Here is a 19,510-nt window from a genome sequence, read left to right on the forward strand (position 1 = left end):
TGGTGGAGACGAGTTGAGTTGTTGTTGATAAATGCCTTGATATAGGTTCAAAAGACAGAGAAAAAAAGGAGGTGATTGTCGTGCAATCAGGCAAAAGACAAGTGAAGATGTGCTTGGACATGTATGACTAGAGTGAGATTCGAACTCACGCCCCTTACGAGACCACGGAACTCTGGAAGTGGAGTTGAGATTAAGGGTTTGAAAGAAACCTTAACGTGGCGCCTTAGACCGCTCGGCCATCTAGCCTGATAATTATTGTGATGTTGGGATGGTTGAGAGGGTGAGCTTTTGAGTGAGAAGTTTTTGTGGGTGTGCACGACTCAGTGGGTGCTGGTCTTGGCAGGGCTTTTTGGAGGTGGAGATGAGGGTGGGTTGCCGGGTTAACACAGACTCGGGATGGAAGAAAGGGGGCTATATAGGGGGACGCTTTAGACATGACCAAGTTGCAGCACTATCCACTGCCAGCTAGGTAGCAAGCAATATAAGTATCACAGGCTCGTGCTCTACCCCACTGACATGGTGGTTGCTACCTAGGTAGTAAATGATACATTATTGTTTACATGTTAGCCTTCCTCAGTGCTTCGTCGTGTAAGCAGGCTGTCCTGAATGCGAGATCTTAATCAGGGAGGATGCCGAGATGGAAGGGGGCTAAATTGTCTCGCATGTGGAGGCATGGGACAGTCAGGAAAAACCTGGGCCCCTTCTGATCTGGAATTCTGGCTGTCGAGTTGTGAAACCCTGAATCTTGTATCGTCTAGTAAGCACACCAGACCCACAGGATGTTTTCTTCAATTCCTTGTCCATGTTCCTTATTTTGAAAAGCGTTTAGGATTCACCTTCAAAAAACGATATACAAGGCCTCTGCTATAACTCTTTCAACCTTTCACTCTCAGAATCCTTGCCCGCCAGGCTGGCACCATCTCTTAACTCCTCCTGGACCTCCCTCACAATATCCATAAACCAACTCGCACTGACAGCAGTCAACACATGCCACCACCCATGCAACTCCAACACCCAAGCCCAAGGTAACCCCATCTTCACCCTCAAGCTCCTCAGCTCCGTACAAAACTCCAAGTCAATATTCCAAAGCGCATATCCGATTAACAACAACCACAGCGTCCTCCTCCCCCTCTTCTTCCACGATACCCTCTTCGCTTCCGGAAACGGCGGGTTTCTCCAAAGAAACAAGTAGTGCCCTCGGATGGTGATCAAAACCAACGCCAGCCCAAAAGCAGAAGCATGGTAAATGATCTTGCCATTCGAGATGTAAAACGCCGAAAAGAGCGGAAACCCCACAGCCATCGACCAGTTAAGTATCCTGTCACGCTTCGTCCCAGTGGCGAGAACACCTTGAAGCAAAGACCAGACAAGCCCTAACATGGCAAGCTCGTCGGCGAATTGCATTGACTGGCGGAGGGTAGCGTGAAAGGCAAAAGAGCCGATGCCAAGGACAAGGAGAGAGATGGACATGAAATCATATCTGGGGGAGAATAAGCCTTTGCTCCCAGGACCATACATGTACACAAGGGCGTAATAAACTATTGCCAGGTCAGCAACTTTCACTTATGAGAGGCAAGGTGGTGGCATACCATATGCCAAGTTTGTCAAAGTGCTGATAAACTCGGCGAAATATCTGCTGACGGCATAGTCCTCCTCACAAAAGCTAATTCGCACTCTGGTCAGCAATCATACTCACCCGATTCTCACAGCAACAAGAACGAACTTTGCAGCACTAGTTGGTGGACTCCAAACACCCTCCAGCGCGTGGGGATCGCCAGCAAAATGGCGGTTGTGATGTCCCATCTTGGCTTTCTTTCGCCGTTCTACCTTGTGCTGCAGGCTTGACAACGTGACACAAACCGACGTGTCAAACAAGACGGAGCAGTCAACAAAAGTACCAACATCTCCTGCAAAGCCACGTGACTCACTTACTACTACCTAGGTAGTCGGACTCTAAAAACTTTTTTTATCTCGGCTAAGAAGGGTTAGCCTAGAATTAGGCTTGTTTTCGCTTAACCCTACACTCGCTACTCTCTAAAAATAATAATTCTACGCAACGCCTTAATAATTTAAATTTAAAACCTGTGACGGCATACGGCAGAAAGCATGATATAGGGTTAGGGGTGCAGGGAGCAGAGGGAGCAGGAGACCGTCTGTAAGTCAACGGTCCACGGCCCCTAGGTCTATATATACGGAGGAACTGGCTGGTGTAGATAGACAGTTCCGCAGTATGCAATTCAAGTCACAATCGTTGGTATCTAGACTGTTGTGATCGAGACAAGCCATTTGTTGTACACTGTTTAGCTGTACCGAACCAGGATTGTTCAGAAGTGCCTTCAACCAGTATCCCTTTCAGAGGCTCTGGATAGGGGTTCGTCACAAATTAGTTTTAGTTACGGTAAATATAGCCGAACGGTCGTTAGCACCATTTCAGCTCAGAGTAATATTTACTGCGCTTACCTTTTACTTGCCTTATAAGACTAATACGGGCTGAGCCAAAATTCTTATCGGGTTTGACTATATAGGCACGCAAAAGAATTACAGTGCATTTGCAGCAATCAACAAAATCTATCCAATCAAAATCACTATCCAAACGCTCAACCCCCAAATCGACCAGCCTTAAATTCAGCCCCACAACCTCCCTTCCTCCAGTCACACCTCAAGACTTGCTGTGATCACCGACATAAATAGCCCCCAACGACTCCCGGGAATACCCCTCCCGATAGCCCGCTGAGGAGCTAGCAACATCTGCTCGTCCGACCAACATGAACATTTGACTGGATGCTGCCTGGTTTGGCGTGATTTTGGAAGTGGCTAGCGGCCTCATCACTATAGCAGCGCTGCAGTTCCAGAACCGGACGACGATATCCCCTTCTTTGGCTGCTGGTGGCACAAGTCCGATGAAGTATCCTGTTTCAAGACTAATCCGGGCATTCCCGTCGACGTGCCGGCCTTCTTCGTCTGATGCGATGTAGAAGGATTCTTGCTCTGAAGAGATGGAGTGGCTTAGGTCGCTGTTTGATCTTGCTGTTCCATTTATAGGTGCACCGTGTTTGTCTTCCTCGGGTCTCCTGTCGACAAGTATACGAGAGCCAATGGCGAATGGGTCGGGGATATTTCGAATGCGGCCTAGATCTTGCTCCTCGTACTCAAAGATTCTTGTCATGTACTCCTCGTCGAGTTGCCTAAGCGTCGATAGTTGCTCGCTGTCGTAGAATTCGTCCCAGCAGGAAGTCCAGTCTTGTTGCGCGCGGTGTGATCCCACCAAATCGCCATAGCCAGGACCAATTCGGAGAATTTCGCCAGCGATATATCCAACAACTCCGATAACCTCAGGATCCCGCTGTGGCCATTCTGTAGAACAAAGCTCCTCGTCAAGCTTCTGACCAAGCGCCCGTTGAATAATACCAGCCGTCCTCACAATCGTGATCCGTCTTTCCTCATCCTTCAGATACCCAACCCCTGTCTTTCCACCAATGGTCTTCGTATGATGAAACACAAACCCAACTACACTCCTCCAAAGATCATAAAACGACTGGTTGTAATCGATCCTCAACGAACCCACTGTGCCCCTCCCTCGCGGCGAGACAGCCCTCCCTGGCGTTTGCGTAATATTCAACCGACCCAGCCTCTGCTCCACCCCACCCCCCAAACTAGTAGCCACATCATTCGCACACCCCAACAGCCCATAAACCCTATCCTTCAACTCACTACACTACACTCATTCCCCGCGAACCTCTCCACCAGGCTCTCCAGCGCCATCATGCTGGTATGCCTCTTCTCTCTTGTTTCCAGTAGCCTCCGCATAGGAGCCATGATGGTAGCCACAAGCTGAGACTCTGTGTGTTGTGGGGGCGGGGGTCTCTGAAGCTGCCCTCCCATACCGTCACCAGTATTACCATTCCCAACCTGCACCCACCCCTGAAACTCCTCGTAAGCCCATATATCTGACCCGTACACAACCAGCAGCGACCTCGGCAGGCACACCTCTTGCACCACCCAAAGTCTAGTCCAGTACGTGCTTTCCGCCAGACGCATCAGGGTGGCTTGTGGGGGCCTTGGGGAGTACCAAATCTTGATCCTGGGGGGCTGCCCAGTAGGTTGGAGAACCAGGCCCGCGGCGAGGTGCTGAGTCTGGCCGGCTTTCCACTCTAGTGACATTGATCGATATACCGCCGGTCCGCCGGACGAAGAGAAGGGGGCAGGGTGATTGACTGTGTGGTTCTTTGTGCCTAGCCAGACGACCGCATAACCTGCTCGAGTGTAGATGGAGGACATGAGGGAGACCTGTCTGTTTCGCTCGGCAGTGTCGGATTGGTTGATGCATATTGCGTCTGCCCAGATCCTGATCGGGTGGGTGGAGGAGCGGAGGTGTAGCAGGGCGAGGTGGAGGTTGTGGCTGATGTGGAAGGGGTGGTTGTTGACCGTGATCGGGGGAGATGGGGCGGTGGTCGGCTGGGTGGAGGGTGGTGAGAGGGAGGACATTGTTCTTTGTCGGAGTAGGAGGGTTGTCAAAGGTGTGTTGCTTCCAGGCCGGAATGGTGATGCTGGTAGGGGGAGGACATCTTGGCTTGGGGAGAGTGCTGTTGCTGTCAAGCGAGACAAGGGGAGTTTGGCGTTGTCCTTGTAGGAACTTCCCCATGTGTAGGAGAGAGCAACATATTTGGGCTTTTGGCTGAAGAAAAAGGGGTCGAGAGTGCATACCAAGAGATCAGGAAAGTCTCCTGGCTCTATCGTGAGGATGCGCAGGGCGTCTTTCTCGGTTTCGATGGGTGGGTATGGAAATGATGCATTCTTGGTGGACATGACTGGGAGATGTTGGAGAGAAAGGATGAAAGTAAATAGAGCCCCGAACCTCTGGATTCGAAGAGGAACAACCTGTAGAGTTCTGGTATCTGTATCCCCAAAACAAAATGGTATAAGATTTGTAAATGCACAATGACGGCGGGCGGAGCGGAGGAGGGGAACTTACGGTGCCTTGGACCCGGAGCGGGATGCGGGTGGTAGCAGGCTCCGGCACCACCAGGCGACTGGAGGGAGAGTGTGTGCCTAATGTAAGGACCTTATTGGGGTTGCATGGATGCCTCTCTAAATGCCACATGCAGGGTGCTAAATTGTGGCTAGAAAGTAGCAACAATATCTGCAGCTAAAAATGGACGGCATTCATGGCACATCTCGACGTACCTAGGCATGCCACATAGATCAATACTGGCTCAAGGAAGCAGGATGTTGATGAACTGCATTTCTACGTCTACCTATATGAACGGTTGTATTACAGCATTGAGTCACCCTCCGTCGACATCGCACTCCAGATGGTCGCTCTACCCAAGAGACACAAGAACACCCTCCTTGGGAGATAACCCAACAGTATATCTTTGTTTCTCTGCACCGACAGGTTCATTTGGAACACCAGGCACAAGTTTTAGGTCCGGGTATGCTTGCAAGGCACGGATGACAGCGTAGCTCGCTTCCATCAAAGCAAAATCCTCTGTGACAAGGTCAGCAGGTGGGCAAAAGCACAAAGGCGGTAGAAAGACTTACTGCCCAAGCAAAGCCTTGGACCGGTATTGAAATCAATGTAACCAGCTCCAGGCTTAGCCTTCTTAATCAACTCCCCGTCTTCTCATCTTTCTAGGCGATAGACCCCTGGGTCTAGACCATAGATGGACTCGTTTCGATGTAGGTGATATGTGGAGAATGAGATTCCGGCCCCTTTCGACAGTAGCACTGGAGATCGGCCATCAGGACCACCTCCTCGAGGGAGAATGGTAGGCTTATTGGTAAAGCGAAGGTTGAGCGGTAGCGTGGGGGTACAATCTCAAAGCTGCGGGTATCGATCGGTAAGTAAATATCCATGAAGTTGGAACGTCGGTAGAAGCAGCATACTTTCATTGAGACAGCAGCGAAGGTAGGGAAGCTTCCTGATATAGTCACGGGTGATATCTCCCTCTGTTGGTACTGTAGCAATATCCCGCTTGAGCCGCTCCAAGATGTCTCGGTTGCGGACTAGGTGGAAGCTGTCATAACAAGATGTGTGAGTACTTGGGAAAACGAACAATGTGTAGGCAAGATAGGTCTTACAAGGTCCAAGCCAGAAAGCTCGCTAGCGCATCCCGCCCGGCCATCAAGACATGGAGGAGCTGGTCACGGACCAACTCGAAGTCCTGCATCTCCTTCCAAAGATCGATAATGAAACCGTATTTCTCGGTGGTCGCCTCCTCGCCAAAGTCGTCCTGGTACTTCATGGCCCGGGCCGCAAAGAAAGTTGTCCAGTCGCGAACCGATTTGCAGGCCTTGCGGAACTTGGGTGGTTGTAAATCCAGGCGACATCCGCCAGGCGGGTACGGATGGCAAACACAAAGGCAGCATAGTCGAAGTTGCTCCTCACAGCTTCACGCTGTGTCTTCTCCATGTTGCTGTGGGGGAGGGTGACAGTGATATAGCTTGTGCAACCAACAGTCAGCAATTGAGACTTCAGGGTCCCGGCAGCCCCCATTCTCGTAGCCGCACAACGGCTGATGTCGGGGCCGTGTGCGGGCGTCATCCCGCAGCAGCGTGGATCATGTCCACAGTCGAACTCCGCACGTAACGCTCTCCAAAATGACGGATCCATTCGGCAGCCTCAGTGCTGGAGTCCTACTCAACGGCCTCAACGAAACCCTTGCTGCCCTCGAAAGACTTGACGTCGACGCTATCACAACCGGCTTGTTTGAACAAATCGGCGACCTCAAGGCTATTGTCGAGTCCTTTGACCAGCCCGCCATAGCTGAGCGACGAAGTGCGTCTTTGCACGTCAGGCCTCGGCACCCAACTGAACGGTTCCTGCAGCCCCTTATCGGCAGTACCGCTGCTATCCTGATCGAATCCGGGGCTTATCTTCGACTTTTGCTCTCAAACATCAGAGTGACCGCCGGTGAGAGGGAACAAGGTTTCTGGATTGAGAACGAGCGACGGCTGGAGAACCAGCCATGGTATCTGGAAACATCACTTGCCTTGGGACTACACACCAGAGTGCTCAGAGCCCTTTTCACATCCATCGAGTTGCTCAAGATTCAGAACTTTTCTTCACAGACGACGAGGCTCAGTTCAGCTTCCTACAGGCTCGCTCTACTTTGTCATGCCGGCTCGTCAATAAGCTTGGATTGGCCCGAAACAGCCTTTCACTCATCACCGAAGAAGTCGTAAACTACGACGCAACAGCCGTTGCAGATGCCATCACAGCCACAGAAGCCGTCACTCTACACGTACCTGACGTCGCGAATCGTCGCTTCGTCATCCCACGACCTCTCAGAGCCTGCTTTATCGGCAGGAAAACAGAGCTGGCGAAGCTGGACCAAGCGTTCCACGATGTCACCAAGTCTACTCAGCAACGGTTCGTTATCTTTGGACCTGGCGGATCAGGAAAGACAGAGCTTGCCTTCAAGTTTGCCACCGAGTACAAAGACAAGTTCTGGGGTGTCTTCTTCATAGATGGCAGCTCTCAGAAAAACGCCTCCAGCAGTTACGCCGAGATCGCCACCATCGATGGTGTCGAGCCAAACGAGAAGGCAGCCAAGAACTGGTTGACAACCCGCGATCTGCCCTAGCTACTTATTATCGACAATGTGGATGATGACGAAACAGATCTGGAGGAGCTGTTAACTGTTGGGGACAAGGGCTGTGTGATCATCACGACACGGAATCCATTGCATATGACCCATGGCAATGCAGGGGATCGGTATCTTGAACTTCTTGCCATGGACCCCAAGGAGGCGGAGGAGGTAATTCTGCGAGCCGCCGAAGAGCCGAGGCCCTGGGCACAAACAACTATCGACTCGGCCAACTCGATATGCAAAGCCTTTGGTTTCCTTCCGCTTGCTCTTGTCCAAGCAGCCAAAGCCATTCTCAAGGGCATCTGCGACTGGCCCAACTACCTCTCATCATACGACAGCGAGATCAGACGAATCCGCCGCAACTACCATAGCCGGAATAGAAGTATCCCAAGGGATAAGAAGCGCGTGGACGACGATAGTAGCTTTACAGTCTTCTCTACCTATGAGATCCTACATCGAAACCTCGAGGAGTCTCCGAGGGAGAAATGTCAGGATGCGGTGGAATTGCTCCACGTGTTTTCCTTCTTTCATTACCAGAACATACGACCCGACGTGCTTATCAACGCTGCCATCAACCCACTCAAGGAAGAGCAGCAGCAGAGAGAGGACTCTGAACAGGAGCAGGAACTACACAGCAAGCTTCACAGCCCCAAACGCAAGCCGTGGGGGATGTTCTTCCGCGAGCTCAGAGCTTACTTTAGCTCTCAAATGGCGACACCACCCCCTTGGCCAGGAGTACTCAGAAACAGGGACAACCTTGGCCTTGAAGATCTGGAGGATGAAGTTGAAGACCGGCTTCGAACTGCACCCAGTGTCTTGGTAGAGAGGTCCCTGGTGACGAGGCAGGAGAGGTCTACCGGCCGTTACAGCATGCACAGGCTCATCCGCAAATGGGTCAGGGAACTCCCAGAAATGCCGACCTCCCACTCCCACCAAGCGCTCTGGTGCCAGATATCCATGGCGACTTTGTCTTCGAGCATCCGGCGCTTACCACACGGCGATAATGAGCCAGAAAACCATGCTCGACGTGAACTACTGCCGCACATCACACACGTACGCTAATGCCAGGCCGAACTAGACAAAACTCTTGCAGAGAATGCGTTTAAAGCCAAGCCTCTCTGGCCATTGAAGAGACTTATGGGAAGCTTCAGGTGGATCAAGACGTCCGGTTCAGTCGAGTATACGAGGAGACAGGCCACTTCGAAGAAGGCTGCGATCTCCAACAGAGCGCCTTGGAGTATGTCTCTGTCAGACTTGGGTCCTGACCATCCGATCGCCATTGCGTTATCCCTCTTGCTCACCAAGACGCTATGGCTGATGTGCGAGATGGAAAAAGTCGTACGACACATGCGGGCCACCCATCGACTGTGCGTTGACACCTGGGGCGACCACCATCCACTCACCCTCGACGTGACCGAAACACTCGGCTCAGCCCTCAGCATACAAGGGAAATACACCGAATCGAACGCCCTCCACGTCGCCAACCTCGAAAAGATGAAGCGACTGTACGGGGACAAGCATCAAAGACTCTTGAAACTACGCGAAACCTTGCGAGAGTCCTCAACCGGCGCATGGAATACAACGAAGCAAGCAGGCTATTCCAGATTCTCTAGGAAGGCATGAAAGAGCCCCTCGGCCCAACGCACCTCGAACCTCTCACCAGCCTCGAAGACTTGTCATCCAGTTTCGTCCGGTACGAAGAAGACAACCCCGACCCCAACCTAGGCGAGCGACTGTTGCAGAGCCGCACAGACTTGACCTTTGTCTACGAGCAACGCAAGGAGCGACTAGGCAAGGAGCATCCTTACACTCTCCTAAGTTGGCTATTCCTTGCTCGCGTCGAATCGGCAGTAGGCAATAACAAGGAAGCCGAAAAGATAATCCGGCAAGGCCTCGAAGTGGCAGAACGCAACATTGGCTCGCAGCATCTCGCTGTTCTCATGGCCAAGTGCATTCACGCCGAGGTACTGGTCAAACTGAAGAGGTTCTCCGAGGCCGAGAAGCTATTTTACATGCTGATTGATCGGTCGTGGTACACCAAGACTGTGGGTGAAGACAGCGATCATCCTGATCGGCTTGCTAACATTTGGTTCCTCGCCATGTGCTTGGAGCAGCAGGGCAAGTGGGAGAAGGCACTGGAGCTGTGCAGGGAGTTCTCGGTCGGTATTGAGGCTATTGGTGGCCGTGGCTTGGGGATGAACCACAAGATGTATCCAAAAGTGATGAAGAAGATTGCGGAGCTGGAGGGGAAGATCGCCGGTGGGGGGCAGTTTCGAGAAGCAGCCGTTTAGGGACACTGAAAAGGGCAGGAGTGTACAGATTAAGATTGAAGAGGCTTAGGTAGATGATGTTCGGACGGATGAGATAGTAATCTAAAGGGCTTTGTGGGTGTGCTTTGGAAAGTTGGGATGGAAAACTGCATGGAAGGATAGGATACCCGGGGGTGTTTGTTGCATAGCGTTTGTTTTGTATTTTCTGAGATCTTGCTGATTCTCTTGCTCTGTATGCATTGGCAAAATGGCCCATCTCATTTGATAGGTAGATCGCAAATGTTGCATTTTAATTCACAAAGCATGTGATGTGTTCAAAGAGCGAGGACTGCTCGGTCCCCCTTTCCAGACTACTGCAGGCACCCTGCGGCCGTGTGGGTCAGGAACATGCAGAAATTGTTTGATCACCCAACTATCGACCCTTGTTGAGAAAAGAACGCAGAACACCTCACCTTTCTGAACTGGTCTACCCCTCCCACATAAGAATTTCAGCTGTTACAAAGCTCAAGCAACTTCAAATAACATCAAAGTATGTAGACTCGCTGTCAAAACGCTTTCCCAGCGCCACCATTCAACTCGCAGGGAGCTAATCCCGAGTACTTTCAACTCAAAATGAGCGTACTCGAATCCGACGAAAGGAATTGCAAGCAGGAGCCCCTTCCCAAACTTCTGGCACTGACAAGCGAAAAATCAACATGTCATCCGAGCAAGCAAGAAAATGGTGGATTGGAACGGGCACAATGGGTGGTGGCTCGGACGGCGTCTCCTCAACGTATTGGAGGCCGTAAGTTTAGTCGCCAACATGATGCTGGGAATAGAGAAGATGGGGCTGGTTATAGTAAGCTTTGATGGGATTAGAAGACACTTTAGCCTCGATTGGAGTGAGCTACCTAGCTGAAGGTAGACACTCGAATAAAATAATATTGTGGGAGCAACTGTCAAGAGGATGAGAACAGAGCGACTAAAAGTTGATGAGAGCAACTATTGAGACGATGAAACTTACACTAAAACGTGATAAAAACTGGGATATAAGGAGCAAAGTGGAATCCGCAAAATATTAAGACTACTCTTTACACCAAACAGATTTCTAATGGTCTATAAGGTAACTTTGTTAAAGATATATTACATGGCCAAGATGAGATGAAATCGCCCGTGGCATGGATGCAGAGCAACAAACTCATGCCCACTGCTCTTAGCTAGACTTTTTTCAAAGTTTCGCTCTGAATTCTGCCCAAATGCACTGCTCGTCCCCAGAAGGTGGAGGCTTACAGCTGTCCAGTCAGGCACAGTTGGATAATAGCCTTGCAATTAGGTCCCATCCCTGGGGCTGATGCTTCCTCCTGTAGATGGTGACACTCCTTGTGGTAATTGATAAGTTGTGAATTATTTCGATGTGATAGCTCAAAGGCTACCCTGACTGTACTCACCCTTCTTGCGAAGGCATAGGGCAAAAGAAATAACACCATCAACAGAAAGGTCAACTCTTGAAGGATCATGGCACATTGATGAATCCAGCAATCCCATGTTGCAATATGTATATTTTAAAATGGGAAAAAGGTCTATTTCTCAATGTCTGCATTGTAGATATACCTATGCAGACTTAATCAACTGCAGAAGTATTGTGTATCCAGTAGATGAAACTTGAATCAACCGAGCCTTCTCTTGCACATCTCAAGAACAGAGATAATCAAACGTCACTGCCTATGGACCTTTGGTATGACGAAATGGGGGTGGATAGGTGCCGAAAGAATTGTCAGACCAGATTCAAGGGGAGAGAAGCGGTGTCGTTTCCTACTAACTGACAGGGGCCCTACACGTCAACAGCTGCCATACCCATCTGTTCCTTCCACATTCAATACCGCCTTCTCGTGTCCAGACCCTAGGAAAGGGACCCGCACGGGCACTGAGTGGTAGATAATACCTCCAGGCTCTTGTCAAATTTCCTTCTCTTCTCTTTTTTTCCTCATCCCATCCCCACCACCGCAACACCATCACCAAACTCTCTCCTCTCGTCGGTTCTTTCGTTCCAGCCCCATCTCACTCTTCAGCAGAATATACTGACGGCTGTTTCTATCTGCAGAAAAAATAAACAAGATGAACGGAGACGTGGGAAGGGACGCTGGGGGAGTAAACGGGACTGTAAGTGATCACTCTATTCTTCTCTCGCCTCTTTTCGCCACCTATATCCCTCTGACCCAGCGACTACGAGCCTTGTATGCTAACGAACTGCGTCTCTAGGTGGGTTCGGGAGCGTCTGCCGGGACGCAAGAGGTGAGGCAGGCGGCGGTTGCCCGCTTGCAGGGAGCCACCATGAGGCGGCAAGCGGTTGGTGACCTGGCGGCGGCAACTGCCCGCCTGAGCTTGGGGGGCCCTGTTCTCACCAGTAAGTTGCCCGCATGATCACTTCTCTTCACTGCCTTTCCTCAACTTCATCTTCTTGACCGACACTCTCCATCTTCTCCACAAACCCCTTGTCCCTTCACCTTCTTAGTACAAATCATGACACTGACGTTGATGGTTGCATAGACGGACAACCCTGGGCCGCCTCGGCCTCGACCGGCAGCGCACCGGAGCTGCCACGGATTCTCATCACCAGCCCTGATGGGACGTCAGTGTGGGCAACTGACGCTCTCGGAGGGAATGGTCCCAGTGGCAGCAACGGATCCTGAGCCTGAGTCAACGGCGGAGGCCCAGCCGTCCCAGACGGGGCAAGCCAAAGCCAGACTCGTTGGACCCATCAACCTGTCCAGCTCCAGTCCCAACCGCGAACCCAGCGCCGACAACGATAGGTGGGCGGGGGAGGAGAGGGGAAGGGGAGGTGGGAGGTGGGCTGGGAGCAGTGCGGGCCCGCGGGGGCGATAATACCTGGGCGTTTGGAGGCGGCGACGGGGGGGTTTGGTCGGTGGTTTTTTTCTAAATTTTCTTTTCTTTTCTTTAAAACAAAACAAGAAGCCCGTGTGGTTTCTTTTTGCTTCTTTGGACCTGAACAACTTCCCATGAATGATTGTGATCGTGATATATCTGGCAATATTTACTTTCAATTTGAATTCCTTCCTCGTACCTACAACCAGCATAGTTTGACACTACTGCCCAAGGCACGACCATTACTACGGCTCCCGGCATTCTCTAGAAGGGACTCCGAGATTTAGGCTTGAAAGACTTGGATCTGAAAAAGATCACTGGGATTCCTCGAGGAGCTGAGTCGAAGAAAGGTGCACCAGTTGCCTCCTTCTGCTTTCCATTGCTTTCCATCTCACCTGTATGGCCGTTTCTTGCCTGATGTTTGCGCTCTCAGTGGCCACGCGCTGGTTCCCAGGGTAGGTACGTCAGTCTGGGTGGTAGGTGACATCGGTGGATACCTAGCACTGCTTCCGTTCTTTCCCACCCACAAAATGGTATAAGCCAACCAGCACTTGCAATATTTTCCGCTCCCACTTTTCTCTCCCAACCCACCACTTCTCTCTCCCCACCTCTTCCTCTCTCCATCTTCTGCTTTTCTCTCTCCAGCCCTCTTCCAACAACTTTGCTTCCTCCCATCGCTCTATCACACATTGCTATCCATATTCTATTCTTTTACCACCATTTCTCTCACCTCTACACTGGCGTCTCATCATCTTCACCCCAAACCTACCATACCGCAACCTAGTCGATCAATCATGTTGACTGCAACCTCGACTTCAACAGCACTGAAGAGAGTTTTGGATCTCACACATTCGAATCAAACACATCCGACCCCGACCGTTCACCTGGCACGAGCCCTAAGCTTTGTTGCTCTGCCCACGTGGCCAGGCAGTCGATCGTAAGTTCCTTGTCTATAACTGCCTACCGATGGCACGAAGTAGTCTAACACTCAGAGGACGAACAGCCATGCTCGACACCGCCCCAACGATGGGCAAGTACGTGTACATGACCGTTGATATTCCCAGCACTAGCTGCAGATGTACATCGGATACAGGGTGTCCATGAGGTGAGTCACATATCTTTAATAGGCATGATGCGAAGCTAACAACACCATCACAGTATTATTGCCAAAGAACAGTTTGATGGATCAAGAACATCGAACTTGTCGAGCCATCTCTGCCACAGGACGGCGGGTTGGCCACAGCGCCACGCCTGGGTTACTGGTATGTTACATTCTGTCCACCGAGATTTCAGTCAAAACTAATAGTCAGTGGACAGGCTTTCTGGCCCATCGTCTTTTTGACTTGCGGGTCTCTTGTTTATCCTATTGAGACAATCGCTCGAGCGAATGCGACAAGAAAAACCCGCATTATCACTTCTCTTCCCTGCCTTTCCTCAACTTCATTTTCTTGACCGACCTTCGACGGATCCTCCTCTCCTGTCGCGGTGGTTGTCGGCAACGACAGCCACCATGGCGGAGGGGAGGCATCTTGAAGGATTGGATGGTGTGGTCGGTGTCGGGGGGTGTCATCCCCGACATTGAGCTTCTCCCAAACATTGGGGGTGCTCCTGCGGCGTGGAAGGGCACCAGGGCCGATGCTGAGGCGGAGGAAGATGAGATGGACGGCGCCGATGAACCTGATCTTGATGCGGCTATCCACCAGGCATCCTCGGTGCCAGTCCCTGATTGGTATCAGTGCTTGTGCTGTGGTGGCTACAGCAGGCTTGAAGTCCTTGACATTCTTCGACGCATTGACAATGACATGGATCTATCCTTACTGTTGTCTCGGATATTGAAGGGGAGGAGGATGGGGCGGATGAGGCAGAATCAGATAGAGATGAAACAGGCACTTGACATTTATTTAGAACACCAATAATTTTAACCTTATTATACTTGCGTTCTGTACCTAATGATGTTTCTCCCGAAGTTGAATTACGGTTGTCTAAGCCACCCTGCCCCCAGTCCCCCTAAGCAACTTTGCCGAACTTGTCCCGTCGCCTCCAGCAAGCGAACCACGATCCGGCCAGTTGGTTGTCGGAAGCGACGTTGAGCTTAGCTTTAATTGCAGTCCGTCGGTTGGTTGTACATCTTGGCCTACCTAATAAGGTCTTTTGAAGAATTCAATGTTAGTAGTAAAATTGATCGCAAAGCCCACAAACTCCGTCCGAGCACACTTTCTTACTCTGTAGTACCAAGGCCACTCCCAATATACGACAACCACCATCACAATAAGCGACTCCAACTTGCACCCGAAGACGAATTCAATTTGGTACATGTCCAGTGCAATGAAGGTGTGCGATTACACCACCACGTCCCGTGACATGAACAGGAGACACGTGGAGGTTTTGTTGGGGAAACGACCACGCATCATCTGGCGTTGCCGGTTTGGGAGGTTGGGAATATCATGAAGTACCTTAGAGGATAAGGGGGATGGTGCTGAGGGAGGTGAATGGAGAGCGGTTGAGGGGGGTTAAAACCAGGTCTCTGGACGGTTACTGTAGGCGGAGTACCTCATGTGGGTTGGTGAGGAGATAAGGGATGTGAGGATGAAGGGGAGGTGGGTGTGTGGTGATCCGGCGGATCATGACGGTGGGAAGTTGAGGGGAGTGATGCGCTGAGGCACTATGAAGAGTTCAATAAGGCGATGGGTTTGGGGTGTGAAGATGGGACCAAGGCGGATATAGGGTTCTGGCTTCCTCGGCTGTGAAATTTTGAGAGGTGGAGGGGGGATGTGGAGTGGTGTGCCAGGGTGTTTGAGCTGTGGAAGGTGAGATCCTGTTGGGCAGGATTCATCGAAGGGTCCAGGAAAACACCAGGTTGAAGGATCAGGATGGCCACAGCTTGGAGAAGTGGAAATGACGGGTGAGGTGGATGTGGGAGTAAGACATACGATCAATGTATGAAATGTTCAAGATCAATGAGTCGAAGCTTCACAATTTAGATAGATACCCAAATACCAAACAACCCAATTCAATGCCATCGCACGGCACAGCAATGATGAGCACTTTCCCCTCCCGTCCAAAAATTCCTGGTCCCATCATGTATGCGCCTTACGAAGTCGGACCGGCCCACGATAGGAAGCCCAAAGCCGAGCAGCATGCATGTCGTCCAAAAGTGACAGGGGGGCGTTGCTGCACCTGAACAAACGACGGCGTGGAAACCGCGGGCCGTCAGCCGGGCCTTTCTCATCATCTCACCATCGTCCTATCATTGACCGTCCCATCTGCTTGAAAGGCACTCTGAATGAAAATGATCAAAATGAAGGAGCAGATAGCTTCAGATGGAGAAACCATCCCACTGTTTCATCCAAAGAAGATTCTTTATCCCACCACTGAACACGCATGACAAACAAATCTCTTCGTCATCCATCAGACAAGCACTGGGAGCAAAGCGCCCGCTTCGCTCCCCAGGCGGCTCCGGCATCCTCTTCCCCATGGGGGTGGTCCCTCCCGCTAAAGGTCTCAGGTTACACCCGCTAACGACGCCCTAGCGCGAAATGCTTGTTCCCTTGTTAGCGTAGCCGTTTCGCTACCAGCGTGACATCGTGGCCTTTTGTCTTGGTCTTTCTTGGGCTGGTCGGCATCAGGCACATGCGAGATTTCGGTGCCAAAGACATCATCGCGTCACAAACATCAGATGAAGGAGCAAAAAGCTGTTTCAACACATTATTATTCGTAAATACCATCTGAGCATCCTCAAAGTTGGCAAATTTGGTTTGGTATCATGCACCTTGCTCCATAGCCGACCATCTTCCCGCTTGGGAACAGCTAGATTACATCAAAAACTCAACCCATTTGCGACAACACAAATACAACCCATCGGTATTTCATCAAACTCTCGTAATATCGTGAGATGGTGCTTAGATGGCATCGGCGCGGTCAGCATTGCCGGAAATGCCCCTCGCGGCGGTCTCAATGACGGTACCATCGTCAGCGAGGACGACCTTATCGACCTTGAGCGAGGCCTTGACGGGGTTGGGCTGGTCGTAGACCCAGTCAAGCTGCTCGAGGGTGCGGCCTTGGGATTCAACGCTGTAGAAACAAGGTGGTTAGCAAGGTGTAATTAGGTGGTCGGAGAACAAGAAAAACATACCAGAAGAGGTACCACATAAGCGCCTCAAACAAATCCCAGCCGACGAAGACGAAGATGTACTTGTATCCAATGTTTCCGAGAGCAATGGGGGTGGCGAACTGGTTGATGAAGGAGACGGCGTTGACGATGAAGCCGGAAGCAGCCAGACCCTTGGCACGCATGGTGGTCTCGAGAGCCTCGGTGGGGATGACACCCTGGAGGGGAGTGTAGGTGAACGAGAAAATAACGTTGAAGAGGAAGTAAGAGGCGAGAGCACCCTTGCCGTAGCTGAGGTCGAAGTTGCCCTCACCCCTCTCAGCCTCCTGGTTGGCAATCACGGCGGAAAGACCCGAGTTGGCAGCCAGAGCAAAGGAGCAGAGAGTGGTACCGATGATGAGGACCTTGCGGCGAGGCATCTTGTCGGTAAGCGTGACGGCAGTAAGGGCACCAATGGCGGAAATGCCCTGGTTGAGAATGTTGTAGCCGAGCTGCTGGGGAACCTCAGTGACACCCAACTTGCGGAAGATGGTGGTGTTGAAGTAACCGAGACCGTTACCAGAGAATTGACCAAAGATGGAAATCATGAGCACCTGGGCCATACGCCAGCGGCCGTTGTGGGTGAGGAACAGGGGGCGATAGTCCCACCAGACTTTGTCGATACCGTCGAGCTTGATACCCTCTCTCATCTCCTCAACCTCAAGCCTAACAAGGGCAGAGTTGGGGTCCTTGTTGCCGTGGTACTTGACAAGGAAAGCGATGGCCTCCTCCTCGCGGCCGTTGGCCATCAGGAAACGGGGAGACTCATCCAAGAACCAGACAGCACCCATGACGAGCACGCAAGCAGCGGACTGGAGAATCAAAGGCACACGCCACGACCAGTTGTTGCCCATGTAGTTGGTGCCGAAAGTGACAATGGCAGCGGGAATGGCACCACCGAACCAACCGCAGTTGTAGAAACCAGCGAAACGTCCACGCCAGTGTGGGGGGGCGATCTCGATAGCGTAGGCGGGGGCGGCGACGGTCATAACGGCAATACCCAGACCAAGGACGAAGCGACCAACGATGAACTGGGGGGTGGTCATGGCTGTGGAGATGATAATCATGCCAATGTTGATGACAACACCACCACAGAACATACCAACGCGACGACCATAGCGATCCGAGAGGATAGCAGCGAATGGGGCACCAACCATGGCACCGACAGTGTAGAGGGAGAAGATAGCCGAGACAAGCGGGCCGGTGTCACCGACGGGGAAGACGGCCTGGTAGGACTTCATGGCGATAATCGAGGTCATGAGGGAGCCATCGTAACCGTTGGCACAGGCGCAGCAGAAGGCAATGAAGACGGACACTGCAACAGGGAACTATGTCAGCAAAAACGAAACCCCTCAGATGAGGGGGGAAAACACTGACAGTAGAGCTTGAGCGACTCCTTGCTGTATGGGTTGATGTTGGCCTCCTGGATGGCAGCATAGAGCTCGGCCTAGAGAAAACAGTCAATCTTCATCCAAGCACAGCAGCAGTACAAGAACCAATACTCACATTGTGGACCACCTTCTCCTTCTTTGCCTTCTTGGCCTTGCCGGCACTGGTGAGGGTAACCTCGGGAGAAGCAGGCGCCTTCTCAACGCTGTGAGAGATAGCGTGCTTCTCGTCAGAAGAACCGTGCGACGACATCTTCGCGGTCGAGTCCAAGCTGGGACTGTTGGTTTGGCGGGAAGATGTTCAAGCTGGGAGGTCGTGAGGACGCACGATCAAGAGAAGTGAAATCCAGAAAGTTGGGGACCCCAGTGGCACCTTTTAAGGATATCAAAAGGAAGGCACGCGCACACACGGTCGAGCCCTCCTGGGGTGGGTAGCATCTCGGTATAGGCCATACCAAAAAGATTCCATGTAAGTAAGCCCTGTAAGATGCCGTCTCACACCAGCCAAGGTTTCATTCCTGTCCGCTTTGGGACTCGGAGTGCCCTCCTCCGAGGTCCTCTTTTGGGAGGGAGGAGGATGCAACGCCTGGCGCGCATTATGATTGACCAGATATTCTCCGACTGAATATGGGCCTTAGGCTTCTCCGGATCTGCTCCCTAGATTTCCCCATGTTCACAGGGGGTTGAGGTGGATTTTCAAATTCGCGCGAAGTGGTCTCTGCTTTCCCGAGTTCCTCTTGCAAACATGAAGGCGTGACCTGAACGCGTGCCACAATCCTGACGGCTTCCGGGCCTTGGTTCCTTGAGCTTAGCTAGGTAGGGTGTGGGGGCCATCCACCACTGCTAACGGCTTTTTTTATTGTGGATGTGTGGTCCTTCCTGTCTCAGCGCCCAGACAAAAAAGAATGATTCCAGATCTTTGGTACCAGAACAAATTTGACGTCCAATGTTTAATATCAAATACCAAACCCTCCCCTCTTATTAGGTGACCCACCCTAAATTATGCCTCTCCCGGCCACGGACATGTTCCATCCACGGTCCCTGTTGCTGCTCTGACCAAGCATAGATCGCACTGGTCGACTCGACAAATTGCACACTCGCAAGCAAAACCGCCGTCTCGCCTCCCCTACCCCAAAATACCCCAACCGTGCTAGTCCGAGGTGGGTATCACTACAGGCTCGCGCCGCCTGCACGTTTTCCGGGTCACACTTTTGGCCTAGGCCCACTCACCACTACAACAACAAATCCCAC

The 19,510-nt window shown here is 51.7% G+C and overlaps 7 protein-coding genes across 7 annotated transcripts, besides 1 other annotated feature; 3 read left to right on the forward strand and 4 right to left on the reverse strand.

The window, feature by feature from the left end:
* Positions 1-124: 124 nt before the first annotated feature.
* Positions 125-246, reverse strand: a tRNA (tRNA-Leu).
* A 618-nt stretch (positions 247-864) lies between these two features.
* On the reverse strand, positions 865-1,803 carry PODANS_1_5540 (uncharacterized protein; the record flags this gene model as incomplete). Its single annotated transcript, XM_001912725.1, has 3 exons — positions 865-1,538; positions 1,590-1,673; positions 1,734-1,803. The coding sequence occupies 3 exons, from the start codon at positions 1,801-1,803 to the stop codon at positions 865-867; spliced, it is 828 nt and encodes a 275-aa protein (XP_001912760.1).
* Positions 1,804-3,702: 1,899 nt separating this feature from the next.
* PODANS_1_5550 (uncharacterized protein) lies at positions 3,703-4,806 on the reverse strand (the record flags this gene model as incomplete). Its single annotated transcript, XM_001912726.1, has 1 exon — positions 3,703-4,806. One exon carries the CDS (start codon positions 4,804-4,806, stop codon positions 3,703-3,705), a length of 1,104 nt encoding a protein of 367 aa, XP_001912761.1.
* A 1,012-nt stretch (positions 4,807-5,818) lies between these two features.
* On the reverse strand, positions 5,819-6,412 carry PODANS_1_5555 (uncharacterized protein; the record flags this gene model as incomplete). Its single annotated transcript, XM_001912727.1, has 3 exons — positions 5,819-6,017; positions 6,082-6,302; positions 6,389-6,412. The coding sequence occupies 3 exons, from the start codon at positions 6,410-6,412 to the stop codon at positions 5,819-5,821; spliced, it is 444 nt and encodes a 147-aa protein (XP_001912762.1).
* Positions 6,413-6,968: 556 nt separating this feature from the next.
* On the forward strand, positions 6,969-8,654 carry PODANS_1_5560 (uncharacterized protein; the record flags this gene model as incomplete). Its single annotated transcript, XM_001912728.1, has 2 exons — positions 6,969-7,529; positions 7,587-8,654. The coding sequence occupies 2 exons, from the start codon at positions 6,969-6,971 to the stop codon at positions 8,652-8,654; spliced, it is 1,629 nt and encodes a 542-aa protein (XP_001912763.1).
* Positions 8,655-11,956: 3,302 nt separating this feature from the next.
* PODANS_1_5570 (uncharacterized protein) lies at positions 11,957-12,531 on the forward strand (the record flags this gene model as incomplete). The annotated part of the gene is made up of 3 exons (XM_001912729.1): positions 11,957-12,001; positions 12,101-12,245; positions 12,389-12,531. 3 exons carry the CDS (start codon positions 11,957-11,959, stop codon positions 12,529-12,531), a joined length of 333 nt encoding a protein of 110 aa, XP_001912764.1.
* Positions 12,532-13,518: 987 nt separating this feature from the next.
* PODANS_1_5580 (uncharacterized protein) lies at positions 13,519-13,779 on the forward strand (the record flags this gene model as incomplete). The annotated part of the gene is made up of 2 exons (XM_001912730.1): positions 13,519-13,661; positions 13,728-13,779. The coding sequence occupies 2 exons, from the start codon at positions 13,519-13,521 to the stop codon at positions 13,777-13,779; spliced, it is 195 nt and encodes a 64-aa protein (XP_001912765.1).
* Positions 13,780-16,623: 2,844 nt separating this feature from the next.
* PODANS_1_5590 (uncharacterized protein) lies at positions 16,624-18,512 on the reverse strand (the record flags this gene model as incomplete). The annotated part of the gene is made up of 4 exons (XM_001912731.1): positions 16,624-16,795; positions 16,857-18,199; positions 18,244-18,318; positions 18,378-18,512. The coding sequence occupies 4 exons, from the start codon at positions 18,510-18,512 to the stop codon at positions 16,624-16,626; spliced, it is 1,725 nt and encodes a 574-aa protein (XP_001912766.1).
* Positions 18,513-19,510: the final 998 nt, after the last annotated feature.

Source organism: Podospora anserina, chromosome 1 (genome assembly GCF_000226545.1).
Source record: "Podospora anserina S mat+ genomic DNA chromosome 1, supercontig 1".
In the NCBI taxonomy this organism is placed as follows: domain Eukaryota; kingdom Fungi; phylum Ascomycota; class Sordariomycetes; order Sordariales; family Podosporaceae; genus Podospora; species Podospora anserina.